The 24,239-nt window shown below is 36.8% G+C and overlaps 1 protein-coding gene across 35 annotated transcripts in view; it reads right to left on the bottom strand.

Moving 5' to 3' along the window:
* PPIP5K2 (diphosphoinositol pentakisphosphate kinase 2) overlaps positions 1-24,239 on the bottom strand; it is a 101,694-nt gene that overhangs the window by 11,356 nt on the left and 66,099 nt on the right. For 32 of the 35 annotated variants that reach the window (XM_025438148.3, XM_025438142.3, XM_025438131.3 and 29 more), the window contains 2 exons: positions 23,190-23,315; positions 15,289-17,044 (listed from right to left, as the gene is read on the bottom strand). In XM_025438148.3, coding sequence (XP_025293933.1) covers positions 16,932-17,044; positions 23,190-23,315 — 239 coding nt within the window. In that variant the 3' untranslated portion in view covers positions 15,289-16,931. Of the gene's footprint in view, positions 1-15,288; positions 17,045-23,189; positions 23,316-24,239 lie in introns of those variants that run through there. The other 3 variants (XM_049108144.1, XM_035714720.2, XM_049108150.1) reach the window with 1 other exon arrangement.

Genomic DNA, 24,239 nt, shown 5'->3' on the forward strand with positions numbered 1-24,239 from the left:
AACTCTTCTTTGTTGAATCAGGAAATCTGATCATTTACATATAATTCATCTAATGTCAAAGCACATAAAAAAAAAAACGAGTGGGTCAGACATTCTTAGAACAACTTTTAATGCTCTACCCATTATTTTTGTGATGTTTTTATATTCAAAATGCCTTGCAATTTACAGGGCACTTTGACACAGTTTTTTTTTTTTTTCTTTTTTTTTTTTAATTCTTTTGATGATAGTTTGAAGTATTTTTACTCTTATTTACAGAGGAGGAAATTGAGACCCAGAAAGGTTTTTGTGACATGTCCAGGGACACAGTTAATAAGCAGCTGAGCTAGGACTAGAACTGTCTGATTCTAATCCAGAGCCGACCATTTTAAAGGCCTTCCTAATATCCATGCTGATGTCAATTGGTAACTTATCTTTCCTTCCCAAGAGATGCCTTCATGAGAAAAGAAGTTTAAGGTCAAATGCATTTGGGGAAACACTGTCTATTAAACTCCCCATCAGAATAATCACAAACTTGTTATCATTTTTAAAGGCTCTGAAGGACGCCCGCATTAATGAAGCTCATTTGCCTTTGTTTAATCTAAGCTTATTCCCAGATTTAATTAATCATTGGACTTTTTTCCCCAAGTAATTGCTAATAACATCCAGAGGACCTGCATTAATAACTATCCAGTGTTAAATGAACAGCATATTACCGACCATTCAAAAAGGGCTACTCCTACCAACATTACATGTGGACAGGCTGTATTTTGGGTGAGGTTAGCAAAGATTAGAGCAAGAGAGTAGTCATAAAAGAACAGAAATAGGTGTATGCTTTTGTTTTTTAGTTCTTAGTCACAGGGACTTGCTACACTATAAATACTATGGAAGTAAAACCGTTTCTAAACTTTTTTTGTGAGACATGTAGTGCAATCCACTCTCAAAAAAAATGTGTTTGACGGAGAAAGTGGCATTAATTTCTCACATCAGTTTTATTAATCATAAATAATTGTTCTATCAGAAAATTGAAAAATTAAGCCTATTTTTCTACTTAAGTGGCATGACACAGGGCTATTCTGATCCAGAAAGGTCATTTGCAAAACTGCTAGATGCTTAAGGGACCTCTGAACACTATCATTTAATGACTTGACCAATGTCGCTTATGCAATTTTCTTAAAGGGCCACACTGATGCTAATAATACACTACAGAGTGTTCACATATATTAGAAAATAAGTTATCCTGCCAATGGAAAAACAAATAGTTCCTTCCTATGGCACTTTTTTGACTTAAAAATCATTTCTCTTTCCCTTTCTTCCTCTTTCCTATTCTCTGTTATTCCCCTACTTATTGATCCAAATTTCTGATCTCAGAACGCTCCAGTAAAGGAGCTTCAAACGTCAGGCAGAGTGGGGAGAAATGGCCACTTTGATATATCCTCAGGGCAGTTAAAGCACTGGGACATTTAAACCACCCCAGATACAACCTGCCCTCAGATGCATATTCACTTGGCAGGCTCTGGTCTCCTTTTTCTCCACCCAACTGGAACAGGAAACCTAAATCTAAACTTATATTATACCACATTTAGTTCTTGCCTACATGAGGACCTGCATGCACGCAGATACACACAAACGTAGAGTTGTCTAAATTATTGTTCTTCCAAAAGAATACTCTTTACTTAAGGTACGAGACTTTGAAAATCCAGCAGCCAGATAGAAAGTCTAAAAGCAAGTCGTAAACTACCAAATTACGGTGAACTCAGGTTTAATCTTACAGATTGCTCCCTATTCCTCTCATCCCTAGAGACTGGGAATTCCAACCAGCTCTAACTGGTGTACTTTGGTACTTTGTAAAGAGACGCCCGGCTGATTGTGAACTGCCACCCTTGAATTGCTTTCATGGTGGAGATTTTTACTAAAGGTCAACTTGTATCATTCAAGCAAATAAATCCTACCAACAGCTCAGGCTGAAATGTCTGAAATGGGCTCCCACTTCTGCTCTTCTATGACCTTTGAGGCATCTCTTCACCTGTTCTGTGGCATTGAGGAAAGAACAGCATCTTACCTTGGTGGGGTGCTTTGCAGTCTACCAAGCGTTCCCTCATATTTCATCCTAGTGTTGCTTATCACAAACAGCCTGAGAAGGCAGCAAAAGAAGCTATTATTCTGAGTTTTACCTATGAAGCAACAGAGGTTAGAGGAAGGTGACGAGGGAGGTGCGCTAGTGGAGAACAGGTTTGAGACAGACAGGCCTCCCAGATTGTCCTCCGTTCTCTTCCCGTGACCACTTTGCAGTCAGAGTGGAGATACAGGCTGAATAAATGAAAGACCAGATTGAGCATATCTATTTCTTGAATGAAGGCTCCTGAAACCCAGTCAAGCTACCAGAATTTCCGTGCACTAAAATACTTCTGATTTGAGATATATATGTCTTTTCAATAAATGCATCATGAATTACAAACTGCAGATGAAAGTCCCCGAGAACCTCAGCCACCCAGTGAGGTGAGCAAGTTGAAGCAATGAACAATGAGAGAGATGATCATCAAGAGACGGTTCTGTGCAACAAAAATGCCCAGGAGTTGGGGTGCCTGCATTTTTTTTCCAGCTATGTCACTGACTTACTGTGTTTCCACTGGCCAACTCTCGGGACGTCAACTTCCTTATCTGTCCAGTAAGAACAATCATACATGCTCTGCTAACCTCCCCGGGCTCCTCGAAGAGCTTGGCAAAATAATTTACGATGAAGTTGAAAAGAGTATGTCTCTATTCAAATGAAAGGACTGTAGTTGAATTACTTGACTAGGACTTCTCTCTTTGATCACGTGAATAATATATAGGTTTAGTGTTCTTAAAATTGTGTCGTTCATTTCAGGCAATACGAGTAACATTCAGAAAAATATAATTCAGTTTACATTCCTTTCGGATGCTCTCATGACTACCCCCGTTTGCTCACTTGTGATTTCACTTGTGCTTTTCTTTCTAATAAAGGTGCCAAGTGAAAGCGGAATGTTTACTCAAGGAAACAGTCAATGCTTCATCTGTAGGCTGAGGACAGGGAAGCAAAAACCAAAAACTGGGCGGGCTTCAATCTTAAAAAAAAATGCTATAGTAAACTGGTCTCTTCAAAGTGAAAATGGAAACGGAAAAGCTAGGAACCTATTTTTTTTTTTTAATTTATTTGAGAGAGAGATAAAGAACATGAGCAGGGAGGGGGGTAGTGGGAGAGGGAGCAGGAGAGGGAGAAGCAGACTCCCTGCTGAGCAGGGAGCCAGCCGATGTGGGGCTCTATTCCAGGACCCAGGGGTCATGACCTGAGCCACCGAGGGAGCCACCCTCACACCCCGCTAGGAACCTATTCTGTGCAGTCTGAGCAATCAACTTGTCAGTAACACAAGTAGGACAGTGAGGCAAGGAAACCGTCCTCCTGTTCATGCTTACTTTACTCACCTCCTCAGAGCTGGCAAGAGTCCAGAAAGGTATAATCACTTTATATGAATTGCAAAGGCTGTTAGAGAAAGAATTTGTTTTTACTATAATACCACTTGCAAAGGTCTAATTAGGTGCCAAGAACACTGTTCAAATTTCAGATACATGCCTTAGGGAGCCTTGAGGGTGTGCGCGGTTTGATAAAACTTAGAAGTGACTTGATACATAGAAATTGTCAAAATTAGAGACTTTTTAAGAAAGGAAAACAGTCCATAATGGAATTAAATTTGTTAAGGAGGTTATAAGGAGATTAACACCAAGGAGACTACTTTACTTTTTATTTTTAAGCCATATTTATACTTATTTTACATCTTATTTACTTTTATTTTATTTACTATTTACTAGTAAAATACTTTGCAGAGCATTTTGATTTTTGGAATATACATTCTGTCTTAATCTGAATTTGGGTTCTGAGACTCAGGCGGATCAAAACAACAAATCGCTTCTCACACAAATAGCAATGAGCAGAATCAGGAGTTAAACTATAGTTCATATCAAAACCCATACTTTTTGACTGCCCCACAGTGTAGCACTTTACAACTTTCAACCTCATGATTCCACCTTTTGTGTTTTACTGCCAGGAAATAATTTATCAGAAAAAAAAACAAAATAACAACAACAAGCTGACAGGAAAGAAAAGAAAAGGAAGGAGTCTCTATAATAGAGGAGACTCTATAAAAGAGGAGACTCTTTAAAGTCTCTATAATAACAAACATTTAAACAAATTATGGTAGATGGATCTCATAGACTATTAACCTATTGTGAAAATGAGATTTCCTGTTAACGAAAGTCGAACCCTGGCAATGTATCCACACTTCCCTCCCCAACCACTCGAAAAGGACAAGAAAGGAAATATATATATAATAAGCTAGAAAGTGCATATGAATGAAAAGAACATCAGGTGAGAGGTGGCAACAGATTTATGGAAAGCAGAAAGCACACCACATTGTGTTGCTGGATTTAAAGAGCAGAGGCAAGGGCAAGTCACTGCAGATGGGGAACCCAAAGCAAACAAGCCACTCCAGGAAGTAGGGAGGGCTTGGGGCACATGGTTCAGGGGGAGGCAAAGAGGGGATGGGGCTGGAGGGAAAGGCTGTGTACAGACCCCGGTGGTTTTCTCTGATACATCTGCTTCTTACTCAGCCCTCTATATTCACCCTTTTTCTTTCCTGGAGGAACTCTGAGTCCTCCGAGAGTGACTGTGCGGCCATGCGATTCATAGAAGGACCCGGGCAAAGAATGTGGGAAACTTAAGAGCTAAGGCAGGGAAGCAGAGGAGGTAGGTTCAAAGAGGAGGGGCCCAGAATGCGGCAAAGGGCAGGGGACTCTGTTAACTGAGCTCTGTAATGTCATCAAGGGCAGCGTGGGAGCACAAGAAAGATCGTTCAGAGAACACTTTGGTTTTTAAAATGCTCAATTGAGGGGATCCCTGGGTGGCTCAGCGGTTTGGCGCCTGCCTTTGGCCCAGGGCATGATCCTGGAGTCCTGGGATTGAGTCCCGTGTCGGGCTCTCGGCATGGAGCTTGTCTCTGCCTCTCTCTCTCTCTTTCTCTCTATGTCTATCATAAATAAATAAAATCTTTAAAAAAAATAAATAAATAAAATGTTCAGTTGAATAAAGTTACAAGTCCGGAATTACCAAGCACTTAAAGCTGACTTATAGATTATAGCATTTGAGTGAAATGAGTCAATCGGAGAAGGACAAACATTATATGGTCTCATTCATTTGGGGAATATAAATAATAGTGAAAGGGAATATAAGGGAAGGGAGAAGAAATGGGTAGGAAATATCAGAAAGGGAGATAGAACATGAAAGACTCCTAACTCTGGGAAACAAACTAGGGGTGGTGGAAGGGGAGGAGGGCGGGGAGTGGGGGTGAATGGGTGACGGGCACTGAGGGGGGCACTTGACGGGATGAGCACTGGGTGTTATTCTGTATGTTGTAAATTGAACACCAATAAAAAATAAATTTATTATTAAAAAAAAGATTATAGCATTGTGTGTGTAAACCTAGTAACTTTTAATCACTTTTGAGGGATCCTTTTTATTAATCTTCAGTCCCCTTTAGTAGCTTGGTTCGCAAGACTTGTGTAAGCTTTATAAGCTGCATTTTAAATACTTTAAATGTGTGACAAATATTCCAAGGTTCTCATATAATCCTTATAAATTTAATAATTTCGACGAAAAATCGAATCAACCACATACCTTAAATGAGAACCACAAGGCTGATTTATTAACTCTAATTAGCCAGGTCTTCTCAGGTACTAGTTACCTAAAACTCTAAGCTGCAGAGATTTGTTAACAACAACAAAAAGTTACTGTAAGTTTGATTCCTTAAATATTCCTCTACCTTAATTCTAAGTCTTCCCAAGGTTAAGAGATAAATGGTTCTTTCTTACCTAGGCAAAAACTGTTACCCAACAACAAAATATTGAAGCCAGTATCCCATTTTTATGGTCATCTTGTTAGCGTGTTCAAAGTTTCTTTCTGTTCCAAGACCTGGGACTAGGTGAAGATGGGATGATGATGATGCCTTCCACTTGCCTTCCACTTTGATGCCTTCCACTTTGATGAGCACAGTGGCTATACCCAGTATGCCATGGCCTTAAGAAGGAAGCCTGCATCTCTTAGATTGAAAATACACGTTACCTAATTTTTCTGCCTCTTCAAAGAAGTCTGTGAGTTGGCCACCTCTATGTAATTGGCTATGTGACTTGGGATTTTGAATTTCGTTGGCCCTTCTTCAAGTATAATTATTCCCCTAAATCTAAGAACTGAACTTTATGAATCCTTCCTTCATTTCGAATTTTTCCTGACTGGTAGGACCATCCAACTCTTTGTGACAGTAAGATGTCATCGGATTGACTCCAGAGTATCTGTCATTGTTTTTTGTCTGGTTTTGTGAGCCCAACTTCTAAAGTCATCCTACTGACAAGACACAAGAAGGAGCCGTTCAGGGGTAAAACTGAAAAGTAATTAGTTACCTGATTGTTGAAAATAATATTGAACTCTGCTTTACATAGCCACAGGAGAATTTAAAGGACTCATAATACATCCACTGAATGGAAACCAGTGAAAATTTCAAGAAGAAACAAGTATTTTACAAGAAAGGGAACAATCAGAGCATACTACTTGGCTTAGCAATAAGCAATATTTACGCAGCCACATATGGTATATGCACCGATTAGTGATTTAACAGCATTGTTAGAGAGTAGGAAGGAAAAGTAGAGTTTAGAAAGGTAAATTCTTACTTAACCAGCATAATAAGTCAACAGATAATATCTAAAACTGATGCGATCAAAACACAGTTGTATAAGATCATCAATATAGAAATGTGGAGGTGAATATCTGAAGAAAGAACTGGAAAACTTGTAAGGAGATGTCTTTAGAAAATGAGACTTGGGGTACATGTGGGCAGAGGTCAAAGAAAAAAAGAGGAAGCAAAGTGAAGATTTTTTGTTACATTTAGTAACATTTGACCTAATGGGACCTAATGTGTGTATATATATAATATATACACATATTATATATTACATATATTATAATATATACACAATATATATAAATATATATTATATTTTAATAAAATTTTAAAAAATTAAATGAAGTGAAGATTTTAAAGTGATAATTATGACTGTGATAAATACCATGGCTCATAGGACAAGGTCATGTAATATGGAGTAAAAAACTCAGGAAAAACAAAATTTTCTGTGTGTGGCCCGATAATTACAATTATGCAAAGACACCGAAGAATACTAACTGGAAGAGACAATGAACAAATGAGAACAATCTTACTAGGTTACTGGAATAAAAATGACTTAAAACCTTTTTAAACTTCATGTTACAATGTTAGCTCGACGTCACTTACTTTGAAAAGCTACCACAATGTACAGAATGCCACTTCATCAGAGTTCCCTCTGAGACTGTATTCGCACGGAAAGCGTCCGTCTCCAGTCATTTATACTCCAATGTTAATGAAATTCTTTAAGCCCCCTAAATTAAAGCCTCCCACTCAATGCCACCTCAGGCTCATTTATGAAGCCACCATTGTTTGCCTTTCCTATCTTCCCCTTTAACTATCTCCTCCCGCCTCAGCCTGATTCTGTTCCTTTTAGGCCACAATAACACACCACCATCTACTTCCTCGGATAAAAAGTCTCCTAGGATGCCAAATGTCTCCTGTGGTTTTCTCATGGGATTTGCAAGTTGTTTTTTAATGGTGAGATTCTTTTCAGGGTGATTTCCTATTGTGGGAGTGTGCGTGCCCTGGATTGTGAAAGTGTCCCAATGGTGAGATTCAGCATTTGCATCTTTTTGTGGATTTGCAAGGCTTTTCCAGACAAGGAGTAGTAATGAGAGTTTACAATTCCAGTTTGCACGGCGTTAGAGCCCCTCTTTCCTGCTCTCTTTTATGAATGGAGCCCGGCTCCAGCGACTTGCCGTGCATACAGTTTGCAACCTCAGTCCCTGTCATACTTCCTCAAGAGTACCCTTCGCTATATATAGCTCATGCTGATCGAATAAATTATCCCTGAGAAATCGGGGATTGAGGTACCCTTTGAGTCCCTCAGACAAAAAGACTTCAAGCTTGATTTAGCGGCTGATTTCTTTTGTTTCTGGTACCTCTGGTCTTAACATCTTGCTTTTGAGCTGTTACATGCTTTTCCAAAATAAATATTTTATCCAGAATTTTTAAGTGTTTGGAATTTAAGAGTTAATTACGCATTCTGCCAGGAATTCTCTGTGTAGCTTGAGAGCACTTGGTCCCCAAAAGACAGTAAATTCCTGGACGAATGCTAGCAGGACTTCTCATACCACTGGGGCTTAGCACAGTAATGGGTTTATAATCTGCATGCAGCACACAGTTGGTGAAGAGATGCCTTTCTCAGATGACTGTGAGAAAAGCATTTGATAAATTATGGGGTTAATGGCCAGATTAATGATGTAAGCCTTCCAAGGGTATTTGCATTTTAAAAGAGGCGATCTATGTGTCTGGCAGGGAGTTCACTGAGCTTTCTCAATGATTTTCGCCATATGATCTCCACTGTTGACATTTCAGACACTGTATCTAGCACGTAGGTGAAGATTTTGAGGAGATAAGCTCCTCCCAAATTCCCATCCCTTACTTAGCAACCAACTTTTCTGGGTACGTAGTAGCCTTCTAGCACAACTCAGTAATATGAGGTCATCTGATTACATGGAGTAACTCTAGTTTTTTAGGGATAATTTTTTTTTGTCAAAATGAGTTATAACCATGTTATGATGGTATCAGGTCTACTGTTTCTCATACAACAAGACAGATACATATTTGTGGTTGCAGTATAGGTCAGAATATAGAGGGCAGAGGGTAACAATGAAAAGAACTTTCTTAGAATCGCATCATTATAGACTGTAAAAAGGGCTGAGAACCTCAAAGATCATTTTACAGAATAACTGCAGCTGTCCATTTAAACCACCAGACAAGGTAACAATGCACAGGTAGTAGAAATATAACATATTCCACACACTCAAAGATTTCCTATTAGTCATCTGCTTTCATACGATTGACAGTACTCCAACATCAATAAACTGGGTATAATTTGTTTCTTGTTCTTGCTGTAAAACATTTCTACGACTATATTCCATACTGTTTAGGCTAATATATAGTTTGCATTTACAATATCAACTATTATCTAGGAGTAAATGCACTCAGGGTAATACGTGAAAGCTACTAAATATTCTCAAGGAGATAATTCTAAGATTATAATTACAAGTATTGTAGCATCAACTGCATGAACAGTCAGTTCCTTAAAAGACCATCTGGGGAGCAAGGAGGAGTAATGATGGACATCAGTACCACTAATTCTTATTTTAGTTAGTTATGCCCATCTAAGTACGTTAGTGTTCAAAAGGAGGTAGATGTTGCATATGGCTTATTAGAAACTTTCAAAAGGGTTTCTAAGTGATCAATAAAAAATCAGGTACACAAAACTGTTTTGAGTTATAGCATTTGGGACTCCCAGGTCTTGTTTTCCTATAGGACAAATTAGCCTTTCTACGTACAGTGACAGTCTTTATTATCTGGCCTCCAGTTTCTTCACATCCGCAATGTTGTTTTGGTAATACAGTGGTAAAAACCTATGTTCTTTCATCCTGGCTCACCTCTCCTTAATTTTCTTTTCCTTTCACTTTTCCATCTAGCCATCCATTCACCTTTAGCACTGAGCATTCTATTCAATTTGACCAGTTTGAGAAAAAACTACAGTTTTTTAAAGTAGCAAAACACTTTCAGAAAGCACATTGTTTTTTTTTTGTTGTAGTTTAAATCATCTTTTATATTTCAAGTACTCATGAAGCACGTCACATAGGATGAAAAGTAGCCCACTTTCTTCAAGATACATCCTTGTAAGGGTTTTAAGATGGTTACCTAAACCATACATCCATTATCCTACCAGGATCACACAATTGTGTCATTCACACCACACATGACAGGAGATGGATGGGTGGGAGGGCAGCCCTCATTTTGTTTTGTTAAAACTGTGGGTTTTTTTTTTTTTTACACTGCTTTAAGAAGGAATGTTTTGTCTTATTTTAAAGATTTTATAAATGGATAAGATGCCAAAATAACCTTGATTTTTTTTCTTTTCTTTTCTTTCTTTTTTTTTTTTTTTTTTGGTTTGTCAGAATGTTACTAGGCAGGCTGTTCCCGTGGCAACAAAAGCAACCATGAAAGACTATTGGGAGCTGTCTTGAACATCCTTGACTGCAAAAATGCTGAAATGCCATTGAAAACAGAGGCCTGGTTGACACTTGGACTATATACAACTCCATTACAACAAAATAACACAAATAACGCTTCAAATTTATTCTTCCTTCTGCAGTTTACCAAATTACCATTTCATTTGATTCTGACAACACTGGACTTTAGGCAAATGGCATTATTAACTTCATTTAAAAATACTGTGTTAAGAAAACAAAAGCTTCTCCTTTTCTTCCTCTTCCTTCTCTTCTTTCTTGTCAAAGGAGAGTAAGAAAAAAAGAAGTGATACTCCATTTGAAAATGGAGAAATCACATAGAACAGAGATATAAACTGTCTTCAACAAAACTAGAAAACACGACTTTATGAGAAAGAGCTGACAAATGAAATACAGGTCTAACAGGAAGATGCCTGGAGAGGCTGCTTCTATCTGCAGCATCTCAAAGTCATTAGACCCAAAGACTCCAACATTGCTGGCATCTTCTGAAGGACACAACCAATTTCTTGTCTGAAACAATGGAAATGGGGTGAGCACCAGCAATTGGCAGTTTTCTGCATCCCGCCTGGTGCCACGGAAAGGCAAGAGAGGCAAGGCCAAAGGAGGAAACACAGACATGTCACTTCCAAGAAGCTGTCTGTGGATGAGACAAGAGTGCAGCAAAGAGGCTCCAAAGGGGCGCGGCTCTGCAGTTGTCAATTATTGTTTGCTGGAGAGAATAAAAGGCTAAAGCAGCTGTCACAGAACCACAGCTCTGTCCTAAGTAGCTCCTCTATTACCCAGGAAGAACTGTTAGTCCAAAATACTGCACTACCTGCCATATGGATGTGTAGCAAAGAGGTCAGCCAGAGAGAAACTTATTTCAAGATGAGTAATAAATGAAAACGAACCTGCATGGTACTTGCACAGACATGCCAAGAAAAGGAGGACAGGAACAGGAGAAACAATAGCAGATGAAACCATTGTTGACAAAACCATTCAACAGCAAAAAATGAATCCACTGAGCGTATTAAATATAGGAATAGATATATACTGTCATAACTCGACTTAGGGCAACAAAAGTTTACCCGGAAGTAAGATGTGATCAGAAACACAACCAAAGGAAATGCAATAGGAGTGAACAGAGTTCAGGAAAGAAATGGAGAAGTCATCCCCCAAAAAGATGCCACATGAGGGAGTACAAAAGAAGCAAGCGAAACTGAGAGAAGGCCAAGAGGGCATGTTGTGGAAATGATTTCATCTTGATTAATCAGGGGTTCAAAATATGGCATTTAAATGGATAACCATGTAATAATGGCATAAAATATTTATGGGTATAAAACTAAACACAAGGAGAACCAAGGTAATAATAAAACTGCTCTAAAGGAAAAGCAGAAAAAAATATACTAATTGGACACTGCTCATAGCAGGGAGTCAATAGCATCTAAAGAATGAAATACATAAATCAAAATTACAGTTAAGAAGAAAACCACTAGTGGAACAAAGGGAACTATTGCAAACACAGATAATATAATGAAATTGCAGTGTAGGGTCTACTGTTGATTACTCACCCTTTATTCATCCCTCAACTCCTCTTTCTTTTCTTTTTTTTTTTTCAACTCCTCTTTCTAACAGAACCTTAATTTTGGGCATATGTCATCCTTTCTTCATATGCTCATGTGCTTAAAGGAGGGCTTCCTAACTGGGAGTGATTCTGCTTCTCCAGGGGATCTGGCAATGTCTAGAGACACTTTTGACTCTGTGTGTGTGTGTGGGGGGGTAGTTATTGGCCTTTAGGCTAGAGATCAGGATGAGGAGACTGACTTTAGGCCAAAATTCTATGTATAATCTTTCAGGCCTTATCATGGGCAATTACAAAAGCTTTGCCTGGTTGGCTTTATGAGGGAAAGCTATCTTTTCCACATAGTCTTGAAGGGAGTTATAGTCAAGGACTCAGGACACCAAAGGCCACCATGCTCATATTCATATCTGCATTCCTAGCCCTGACACCTCCATCCACAGGCCTCCTTCTCAGGGACCTTGGCTAAGGCCATGTGCAGGTGTCTCCACTGAGACCTTCCTACTGGGCAGAGGTCTTGACCAAGGTACTTGTCTCCATAGTTTTCTGCACTTGTAGCCTTTCTTTCTTTCCCTGTCCCTAGTTCTCTGGGTTCACAAAATCACAGGAACCTTTTGCTCAGGGCTCCTCAGCAGTGAGACAGTTTCCTCCATCTGCATTGCACGGCATTGGATTGACCCTTGCCAAGTGCCGTTCGGTGTGGGGGGTGGGGTGGGGCAAGGGGGAAGGAAGGGCAGTAGGAGCCAGTACTACTTTTCCTTTTGGCCTCTTGCTTATATTACCACAGTAAGTCATCAGAGACTTGATTATTTTGGCCCATTGTCTTAATTGACTACCTCAACTCTTGCAGCTTAACAGAGGAATATCGCGAAACACCCTACTATGCACAGAATAGCCTTCCACAACAAAGCATTAATTGGTCCAAGCTAACCACAGTGCCGAGGTTTTTGGGGGAACTTAACCCCATCATCAGCTCCACAGCCAACAAACCTATGGAATTCTCCTAGAAAATGTTATTCATCCAGGAGTGGATAGATGACCAAATGAGTTTGGCCCCATCACATTGAAATGAAAGATTTACTATGGTTAAGGGAGAATTTTCCTCAAGTTTTGTTGTGCTGGACTCGAACAAGGGAACATATAACTCTGACTACCACAGGCAGCCATTTTGCAAACATGAGGGAAAACAGCTTTGGGACAAAGCTTGTACTATGCTATAGGTGTGAGGGAGAGTACCTGGGTCCCTGATGACAGTATGACTGAGAGTACTGTGGCTGGAGCCCATTCCACCACAGAAACACCTAATAAACTTCCTTATGGGGGATCCCTGGGTGGCTCAGTGGTTTAGCACCTGCTTTCAGCCCAGGGCGCGATCCTGAAGTCCCGGGATCGAGTCCCACCATCAGGCTCCCTGCATAGAGCCTGCTCCTCCCTCTGCCTGTGTCTCTGCCTCTCAGTCTCTCATGAATAAATAAGATCTTTTAAAAAATAAATAAACTTCCTTATGATTTTAAGTTTCAACTGGAGTTTTTCTTTCTTGCAATGAAAAGTATTCTTTTACAAAAAGATTAAAAACAAAAGCAATAAAGATAGAAAGCACTAACCTAAAAGCAAAGATGTATTCCATATAAACAGACTACACTGATGTATGAAATAAGAGGAATCCTAAAATCGAATCACAAAGCAAAACTTACTATATGCTATTTAAAATATTTAAACAAAGTGACAAAAATATTAAAAAAATCCAGGGACGGATAAAGGTGTGTCAAAGCAAATGCAAGCTACAATAAAACGTTAAGTCATATCTTAATATCTGACATTTTAAATTGCAGGGCAAAAATATCCAACGGAACACACAACACCAACAAAAGATGTTAAAGGGATAAACATTGGAAGTCTAGCTAGCGGTCATGAATTCATATGCGACAGAAAACACAGCCACATACAACATAGAAAAAAATAAAAATCAGACAAAAGAGAAGAAAATATCTAGGTGGGAAGTTAACATTTACCTCTCTCTCAAGTCATGAATAAGCATATGGCCTAAAGGAAAGTTACAGAGAATCTAAAAAATAATCGAGAAATAATTTATATATGGTATAAAATAATAGACCTTAAATAGTTCTCCATTCTCTGAAAACAGAGTAGATCTTCAAAAAAAATTGACCCATATAAAGAAAACTTCACAAGGCAACAGTCTGGTACCCATGATTCTATACAAAGGGAGAGCTGTTTCTACTTGGGACTCCTTATGACAAGCGACTCCTTTAAGAAGGAATATAAAAATTGTCCCCATGGGTAAGAATGCTGCTGGTGGTGATGGCTCTAGGGACAGTTTATGAGAATCAGAGGGGATAGAGGGAACTGCTGAGCCATCACAGAAGTGATCCCAACAGTTTATGCTGTCCAGATAAGCCAAGGAGAAAATGATGTCATATTAATGAACACTACATGGAAAGCAAACTTTGATAAGCACAAAAGAAAACACTGAGGACTTTCCATTAAGGTATAAACACAAGACAAAAAAGTAAAATCTCAGGTCAAACTGGCATGAAATTAGGTAAGAGTGGACATGCAGATGAAAGTCAGCAAAACCTGGAAGGGAATCTGGGTAATACTGTTCAAAACAGACTTTTGTCTAAAGAGTTTCAATTAAGTATTTCTTGAAGAACTATACATTTAATTTTTCTCTTAATTGCCATTTATTGCCCTTTTGCTGCATGTATATAGTAAGCACCCTGTTACAAGTTCTTTGTCCCTTTATGTCTTCTCTTCTGCCTCCGTTTCCTGGTCAAAGGAAACATGAGATAAGCTGTTTGGCATATTTTTCTCCTTAACCCAAGGCTGGTAAAACACCCCCCAAAATATTTCCTGGTGTTGAAGATGGATTATGAGAACTCAATAGAACCAGAGCAGCAAAAGCTAACAGCACAACTTCAAGGGCAAGGTTAAGTCTGAGTTCAGATGTATGATTAAGGATGGAAAGAATGAATAATGTGCTATGAAGACTAACATCCTAGAATGTCTGGGCCGTTCCCCAAGCTGTGCTTTCTCATCTCCTTGCTGGTTGGAGGACTAGGCCACAAGAAGCAATTTCTTCCAGTATTTAAAACAGATGAAAAACATATCTTCCGGAGATAGAATCATGTGAGAAACAGATGGTTCAAACTTCCACTAAACCATGATAACTATCATTTCTTGCTCTTATGTATAAGGTTTTTTGTTGTTTTAGAAAATGACTCAAAGATTCTTTCAAATCAGACCGTCCAGTCTACACAAAGATATTACTGAGTTTAGTGACTACAGTGAAATCATAGTTCTTATGTAAGAATGGAAAAAGTGAGCTCCGTTGAACTTTTCTAGTTGATTCCTAGTGAATATATTGCAATGTGTGCGGCCAACAGTGAAGTTTTATTTCACATCTAAGATAGCATTATGTTTAATACTCAAATAGTTTTTTCCTTTATTTCTACTTTGAAAGCTAAAAGGAAAGAGATAAGGAATAGGAATAAAAAATAATCTGCCATTTAAGCCATTCTCTGATTCTGGAAATACGATATTTAATTCAGTTCCACTTAAAAAATAAAAGTAGTTTCTTACTCCCACACTGAGCACATTAACATTTTCACATACAGAAAGCTTAGGTACATTCAACTGTTTACAAGACATGTCTCCATATAATACAATTACATTCACGTGAAGTATACAAACTTATATAGTTGTATATAGTTTGTGACTTCTGTATCTGGTACCTCTTAAAACTAACATATAATATGCTTATTTTCTAAAAGTCAATTCATAGATGATGATCTAAAGCTAGGAGAGTCTTCTGAAGAATTTTAATAGTTGTGTTCATACGAGAATTCAGTAATTTCCTAAACGTAAGCTTCAAACTAAAACTTTAGCAATTTAAGGTACCCGACTGGCAATGTATGGAATTCTTATCAGGTTGTACTGTTTGGTTTACAGTTTAAGTCATTTCAAGGGGCTTATAATTATTTGTACATTAGGGGGAAAAAAGCACCAAGTATAATAAATACCTTTTTTTCACATCATGGATGAAATCACAAAACAATGATCTCAATTTCCTTTCAAAATCTAATCATTTGAAAAGAGCATTTACTTCAAATGTTCAGTCTTTAAGCTTTCTTAGTGAGATCAACAGATATACTAGAGATAAGAATGGAAATGCTAAAAAGAGGTGCTATACATAATATCTACTAACTACAGAATTCAGACATTCTTCTTACAATGATGACATTCATTTTTGAACTGATTTCCTTAGATCTAAAAAGAACTCTGAAAATAAGTGTAACATTTATAAACTTGTCAACTGTATCTCTTAAAAAAAAACAACAACAAAACTAAAGATGTCTTTCTCCCCAATACATGAAGCAAAATTTTCCTGATGAGCAAAAGCACCTTATGGCAAGGAAATATATAAAGAAAGTATTTTCTACAAATTAATATAGAAATTTATGTGCATAAAGGTGTAGTTATCCCAGCTGTATATGTAATATTTTAAATAAAAACACAATAAAAAAAATCTCAAAGCACATATTGAAAAAATAACCCATATGCTAATACTCCAGTTATTAAACATTGCAGCATATATGTAATTCCAACAAAAGGAGGAAAAAACTTTCTAATTTCAATGGTCAATGAAATCTCTTTGGAAATATACTTTAAAAATCTGCAGTAGGTAATCCTGACTATCAAATTCTAACCCAAGCTATAGGTTTTTCCAGCTAAGATAAAATTCCATGAAAATGAAAGTGTACAGAGAGATTACCTCACAGATTCTTGAGTAAACAGCATTACTGGTGTGACACTGGTACAAGTTAGCCGGGCTTTTCTGTCTTTGTCTTTACCAGGGGCACATGGTAAACCTAACATTAAGAATGACAGACCTTCATCACCATAACTTTTGCTGCTCATTAAATATTAATAAGCATTGTCTTAAACATTTCATTCAAGATCATGAGAAACGTTCCTTACCCAAATATATACAAAGAATTCTCTGGACTTAACATATTTTAAAATGAATACAGAGATGTATACGGAAAAACATAAATTATTACTTGCTTTGACAGTTTTCAGTCAAGGTTTATTATGTGTCCTTTTCTACTGAACACGTGATTTTTATATGTTTAAGGAGTTCCAGCTTCTGCTAAGGTTTCATTTCTTTTTCCCAGTGTTTTTTTTGTGTTCATGCATTTCTGTTTTGCCAGTTACACTCTTTTTTCGAGATGAGGTATTAGGAACAACTGCATTAGAAGGTCCGCTGGTAGCTACACACAAAAAAAAGAAAACTATTGCTTAGATTTTCACAAGCAATTCATGTTCATTTTATTTAAAGATTTTTTTTTATTTATTCATGAGAGACACACACAGAGAGAGAGAGATAGAGAGAGAGAGAGAGGCGCAGAGACACAGGCAGAGGGAGAAGCAGGCTCCCTGCAGGGAGTCCGATGTGGGACTTGATCCCAGATCACGCCCATATGCCCAACCGCTGAGCCACCCATGCGTCCCAATTCATGTTCAAATAATACTGCTAAGTGACAAAATAATTACTTTATAATTGTGATGTAAATGAAACACTGTTAACATTTAAAGGAGCATTTTTAACCTTTTAACTTTTTAGAATTCAACACTAGTACAGAAAAGTAATGTCAATGGGCTGTGCTCACAAAACAAATTTCTTTTTTCACTCTATAGTCTTTCTGGAAAACTAATTTATTCATCATTTTTAACCACCATCTATTGTGCTAACAATCCTCAAATGTACAGTTCTGTCCTAGGTCTTTCCCCTGTATATCCTGCTAGAAATCTCCATACAGACAACTGACAGGAAACATAAACTTCATATGTTTAAAACTGAACTCATCATTTTCCTATAAGCAGCTATTTTCTCCTCTATCTCTTATGTCTCTAATTAAAAAGTCCAAAGGTTAGGAATCTATAAACATTCTTGACTTAGAATTCATCTTTCTGTATCCAAACCAAAGTCAAGCCATAATGAATCATTAGAAAATTATTCTAAGCCAGGTTACACTTCTGGTCGGATGGGAAGCTTCTGTCAGACCAATTCTGCAAATAACAAGTATAAACTCTGGATAAAATATGAAAAATAACTATTTGAAGACAATGAAGAGTAAACAAAAGGAGGTATATACCAGAGAAAATCAACACTTGGAAGAAGAGAGCCCATGCTCAGTCCTCCCAACACACACTTTAAAAAAAGCTTTTGGCCTTAAAAAATAGGATGGGCTGCTTGAGTAGCTCAGTTACTTGAGTGTCTGATTCTCGTTAGGCCGTGATCTCAGGGTTTGTGATCACATTGGGCCCTGCACTGGGTGCACTCTCTCCCTTTCCCTTTGCTCTTTTCCCCACCCTGCCCCCTTGCTGGCAGCTCACAAGCTCAATCTTTCAAAAAAAAGAAAAAAAAAAAAAAAAAGCTTTTGGCCTAAGGACAGTATCCAGAGTATCCAATCCACACCATGGGCAATGACTAAAACTCCAACATAAAACTCATTCTTAGTAGCACTAAGAATCAGAAGTATTGGAGCAACTATAGCTGCTGGATAGTTAGGTGGGAGATGCCAGAAAGGGAGAGCCCCCAATTCCTTGCATACACTCTGATCACACTTATGGCATTAGCAGGGTAAGCTCCAAGAAGTCCAGCTGAGGCTAAAAGAAATGAGGTGAAATCTGAGCTGCCAATGACTTTAAGGAACACAGTTTTGCAATCTGAGTTCAGCCAAGGTTAACTCTTTGCTTTAAAAGAACCCAAACAATTCCATACTCTTGGGAGAAACAGAACAAAAATAACAATCTGTAGTTTATAGAACATCTCATTCAAAATGTCTAGGATGCAATCCAAAATTACTCAATGTATGAAACAACAGGGAAACATCTTTCTTCTTGAGAATGGATAAACTGATAGAGACCAATCCTGAGATCAATTACTTACACAAGAATTTTAAAGTACTTGAACTGTACTTTAGAACAAAAGAAAATATTGCTTATAATGAATAATATAGGAAATCTCTGAAGAAAAAAAATTCAAAAAATCAAAAAGAATGTCTAAAACTAAAGAATAAATACCTGAAATAAAAATCCTCTGATAGGTTAACAGCAGAATGAAGAGGTAAGAATGGACATCAATCTAGATTATCACCAAAATAAATAAATAAATAAAATTCCTAAGCATGCTTGCCATACTCAAACTGTTGAAAGTCAAAGATAAAGGAAAATACTAAATATTAAAAAATATTTAAAATATTAAAAGGCAGAAAATAATAATCATTAACCCATTGCATACATCGGGACAGTTCAAATTAACAAAGATTTCCTACTAGAAACAGAGGGAACCAGAAACAGGGGAACAACACCATTAAAGTGCTGATAGAAAAAACTTTTTTCCTAGAATTGTCTATCCAGCAAAACTACCTTTCAGGAATGAAGGTAAAACAATGACTTTTTCAAATACAGCAACAGATCTGCATTATAAGAAATGCTAAAAAGATTCAGGCTGAAAGCAAATAGAATCAGATGGAAATAAAGACTTGTTAGGAAAAGGAATAAAAACTGATGGCTAACGTGTGGATAAATAAAAGACTTTTTTCTCTTCTTAATTTCTTTAAAATACACATGACTGTTTAAAGCGAATATTCTAACACTGTATTGTAGCCTTTATAACATATGTGGAAGTAACACACGTGTGTTAAGGATGAGAGGAGAGGAAGGTAAACGAACCTATAGCTGCAAGGCTTCCACATTTTACTTTGAAAAGTATAAAATTATCTCTAAGTAGGCCATAAAAAGTAAGAGATATATATCTACAGCTACCAATAAAAGAATAGTGCAAAAAGATAAACCTAAAAAGTTAATAAGTAAAATAAAGTGCTAAAAATACAGAATTAATACAAAACAAGGCAGGAAAGAATAAAAGAAAAACAACCAGAAGGTATAAACAGAAAATATAATAAACCAATAGATCTAACCCAACAATATCAATAATTACATTAATGAAATGTAAACGTTGCAACTATAAGGCAGATAGTGTTAGAATGGGTTTCTAAAAAAGCCAAATAAATATATGTTGCCTACAAAAAAATATCCCTTAAATACAAAGACACAGATTGGAAAAATATTCCATGTAAGTGTAAGAAATGTGAAGTAGCAAGATTAAATAAACTTTAAGACAAAGTCTTACTAAGAATCAGAGGGAAATTTCAGGATGATAAATGGGTCAATACATTAAAAAGTCTTATCAAATAAGAAAGACATAAGAAAAAAGCTCCAAAGCACAGAACAAAAACTGACTGAATTAAAGGTCTGCATTTAGACATATAACTCCACAGCTGTGAGTGGAAACTGCTCTGTAAGCAGCTGATACAACCATCAGAACTTCTCCTTCCTTGCACGTGTTCCCACCCCTCAAAACGGTAAAGACAAAGAAGATCTGAATAAGATTATCAGCAATTCTAACCTAATGGGTACTGATAGAACATTATATCAATGAACTATGGAACAAAAGTTCTATTTTTAGTCCCCTTGCTACATTTAAGATGTACCAAGTCCAAACGGAAGCCATAAAAAAAGTTTCACATGTAAAAGACTGAAATCATACAGCGCATGTTTTGTAAATGCCACGCAATGAAATAAAGAATTGTTAACGAGATATTGAGATATTCGAACCTCCACCTCTAAATATTTCAAAATTAACCAGTATGTTTCTAAATGCTCCATCAGTCAAATAATAAATTACAAATTAGAAAATATTTTTAACTGCATGAGAATGAAAATAAAATGTTAACTTTTGCTGAGATGTACTTACAGGGAAACTTGTAGCTTTAATGTTTATATAAGGGAGAAGCAATGTCTAACAAAAAGTGATTTAAGAAACTAGTAATAGAGGATGAAAGTAAACCCAAATTAGTAGAAGGAAGACAATATTAAAGAGCAGAAATCAGTGAAATATAAAACAAACAGAAAAACAAACAGCGAAAATCTAGTTCTTTGAAAACATCAACGGAATGGATAAAACCCTAGTGAGAGTAGTGAAGAAAAAAAAATGAAATGTAAACGTTGAACACAACGTTTCATTTGTGTTTCAGAACACAAATTATCAGTACATTCATTAAAAGGATAGTAAAGTAATGAGAAAGTTGACAACCTAGATAAAATGAACACGTTCCTTGAAAAATACAAATTACCAAAGCCATCACTAAAATGAAACAGAAAATTAATTCTATCAAAATTTAAGAAATACCTAACAAAAACTCATTCAGAAAATAGAAGAAAACTTCCCAAATCATTTTATGAGGCCAGCATCAACCTGATACCAAAATCTGGAAGACATTACAAAAACAAAAAAAAAAGAAAACAAACCAAAAATCCAACTACAGACCAATCACTATCTTTCACAAATGCAGGTGCCCAAATCCTCAAAGTCAAATTGAATCCAGCAATATATACATAAATTATTCATCATGACCAAGTAGGGTTTATCCCAGGAATGCAAGACTGGCTTAAGCTGTATTTGAAAAGTCAAATATATTATTATTTCCTCTTTATTATTAAAAAATGCTTATGAAATAATGCATTTATTATGTGTCTAATATATAGAGAACTGTGATTCAAAGCGTATTCAAATCCTAGATCTACCAATTGCTAGCTCTGTGAACAGGGATAAGTCATAACCTGTCTACAACTTTTTCATCCCTAACAGCATGGCCAGGAGGCATGTTTAGAAATATGACTAAAAAAGCACTTTGCGGCATAAAAAAACACTATACAAATGTTAACTTTGAGTTGTGTATGGAATGAATATACCACAACTTATATTTAAGATACTTTTTCAGTTGTCTGTACCTGCATATTCTGATTATTTAGAATGTACTAAGTTTAAATATATTTAAGATATTGCCTGTAACTCATAAGGCCTGATAATCTGACAGAGCTGTAATCAGGTATAAATAATCAAGTCAGCAGTACAGTGTCATCAGAGTTCTTGTTTTGGTAATCATATAAATATATCACCAGTGGAGGGGGCTGGGTTGGGTCTTGAAGATAGGCAGTAAGGGGAGAATATTTTAGAAGAAGAAAAATGACAGGGATTTATTCGGAGAGAAGTAAAGAGAACGGTTTGGCAACACTATAGCAACAACGGCAGCTAACATTTAGTGAGTGTTTACCACATGTGTCAAGTGCTTTATATATATTATTGGATTCATTTCTGATAACCTTTAAGATACACTATTACCCTGATTTTATGACTATGAAACTGACGTTCAGAGAGGTTAAGTAACTTACCCAAGGTTAAATAGCTAATAAGTAGTAGAGCTGAGATTTTAATCTAGGTTCCTCCCACTCTCAAGCACAAACTCTTAACCAAGAGAATATATGAGAGCAGTAACATGAGGAAAAGAATTAAGAAATTTCCAGTGAGGATACAGTCAAAACCTCAGAGCTATCCAGATTCTCTGAAGAATAAAAGTATAGGGTAAGAAAAAAGTCAATGGTTGAGGTTGAATGTCCTTGTTTGGCATAAGAATGTAGGATGAAGAAGGACCATCAAACAAGAGTAGAAGAATCAGATAAATGGAAAGAACATCAAGACAGAGTGCATTGTGGAAGTTATAATGAGATAAGAGAAAAAAAAAAAAGAATGAGATAAGATTTCAGGAAGGATCAACAACACAATCAAATATATCAAAAAATAAAAATAGAAAAAAGCTGGGGTGCGTGCCTGGCTCAGTTGGTAGAGCATATGACTCTGGATCTTGGGGTTGTGAGTTCCAAGCCCCAGGTTGGGTGTAAAGATTACTAAAAAAATAAAACCTTAAAAAAAAAAAAAAACAGAAAAAGTTGACAAAAGACAGTTGAATTTGATATTCACATCATTAGACTGAGAATAGAGAAGTAAAAACACTGTAAAGAGGGACGCCTGGGTGGCTCAGCAGTTGAGCATCCGCCCTCGGCTCAGGGCATGATCCTGGGGTCCTGGGGTCGAGTCCCACATTGGGCTCCCTGTGGGAAGCCTGCTTCTCCCTCTGCCTATGTCTCTACCTCTCTCTCCGTATCTTTTATGAATAAATAAAAATAAAATCTTTTAAAAAAAAACATTGTAAAGAAAGAAAAAAAATTCATATGACTAAAATAATGCCTAGGCTCAAAAGAAAAGCAAAAAGAGTTCATAAGTTAGTTTGCAGAAAAGTATGACTATGAAATATATTAAATTAACAGATACAAGGGTGGGGGAGAGAATTAAGAGAAAAAATATAAATACATCAATATACTACAATAACAGTTTTTACCTCTAAGAAGTATAATGATCCTTCTTAAAAACAGATTTTAAACTCAAAACACAAGCTATTATTATTCCTCCAATTGCTATACAGAATCCATAAATTCACACATACTCCTAACCTGGCTTGCTGCTTGCTTTCGTACTCTTTAAGGTAGCTGGTGGTGTTGGGAGGATCTTTGCAGGTGTATATGTATTTAAAGATATTTTTCTTCTCATTACTGGACTGGTACGTGAAGCTGCAGAGGCTGAAAAAAAAAAAAAAAACCAGATATGGCAGTTCAATAATTTCTTGCTAAATCCTTACATTTTAGAAATTTCTAATTACATATTTAGTGGAGTTATGAATATACATTACAGGTGAAAAAAAGACAATGCAAGGTTTATAGAGTAAATTCAGCAAAATCATCTTTCCTATAAAAAATTCTTGTGTGCTCTTATCCAAATAGATGTTCTGTTTATACTGTAAATTATTAATAAGCATTTAGCGGTATTTACTAAAGGTATGCCAACAAGAAATAGAGCAACAAACATAATTTTATCCTGCCCTGATAGAATCTCAGATGCTTAAGGGATGGCAGAGAGCTGATGGCACAAGTTGTACTGCCTGGTTTAAAAAAAAAAAAAAGAAAAGTGTCTCAAATTGTTTTTTTCTTAAAAATATGAAGTAAAGATTCGAGGATAGTTAATTTACAAACACTATGGTCTACTAAACTATTATATTTAAGAATAAACTAATAGATTATAAATAATAAATTAAACTGTCTTCCTATATTACTGTTGGGATTTATCTTAATGCAAGGGAATTTTATAGATTTTTTTTCTTCTTTGTAATCAAGTGGGGCAATTAAGAAGTGTAAAAAGAAAAAGCTGGGATAATTCTTAAGTATGAAGTCCTCTGGGGAAGGACAGGCCAGAGCAGGAAGCTCCTGGCATGAGCTTCTTAGTTCCTAACTGAAGGGAGATGAGGAGTCAAGAAAAAACACATTTGCTAGGATGCCTGGGTGGTTCAGCAGTTGAGTGCACCTGTCTTCGGCTCAGGGCGTGATCCTGGAGTCCCGGGATTGAGTCCCCCATTGGACTCCCTGCATGGAGCCTGCTTCTCCCTCTGCCTGTGTCTCTGCCTTTCTTTCTGTGTCTCTCATTAATAAATAAATAAAATCTTTAAAAAA

Source organism: Canis lupus, chromosome 3 (assembly GCF_003254725.2).
Source record: "Canis lupus dingo isolate Sandy chromosome 3, ASM325472v2, whole genome shotgun sequence".
In the NCBI taxonomy this organism is placed as follows: Eukaryota; Metazoa; Chordata; class Mammalia; order Carnivora; family Canidae; genus Canis; species Canis lupus.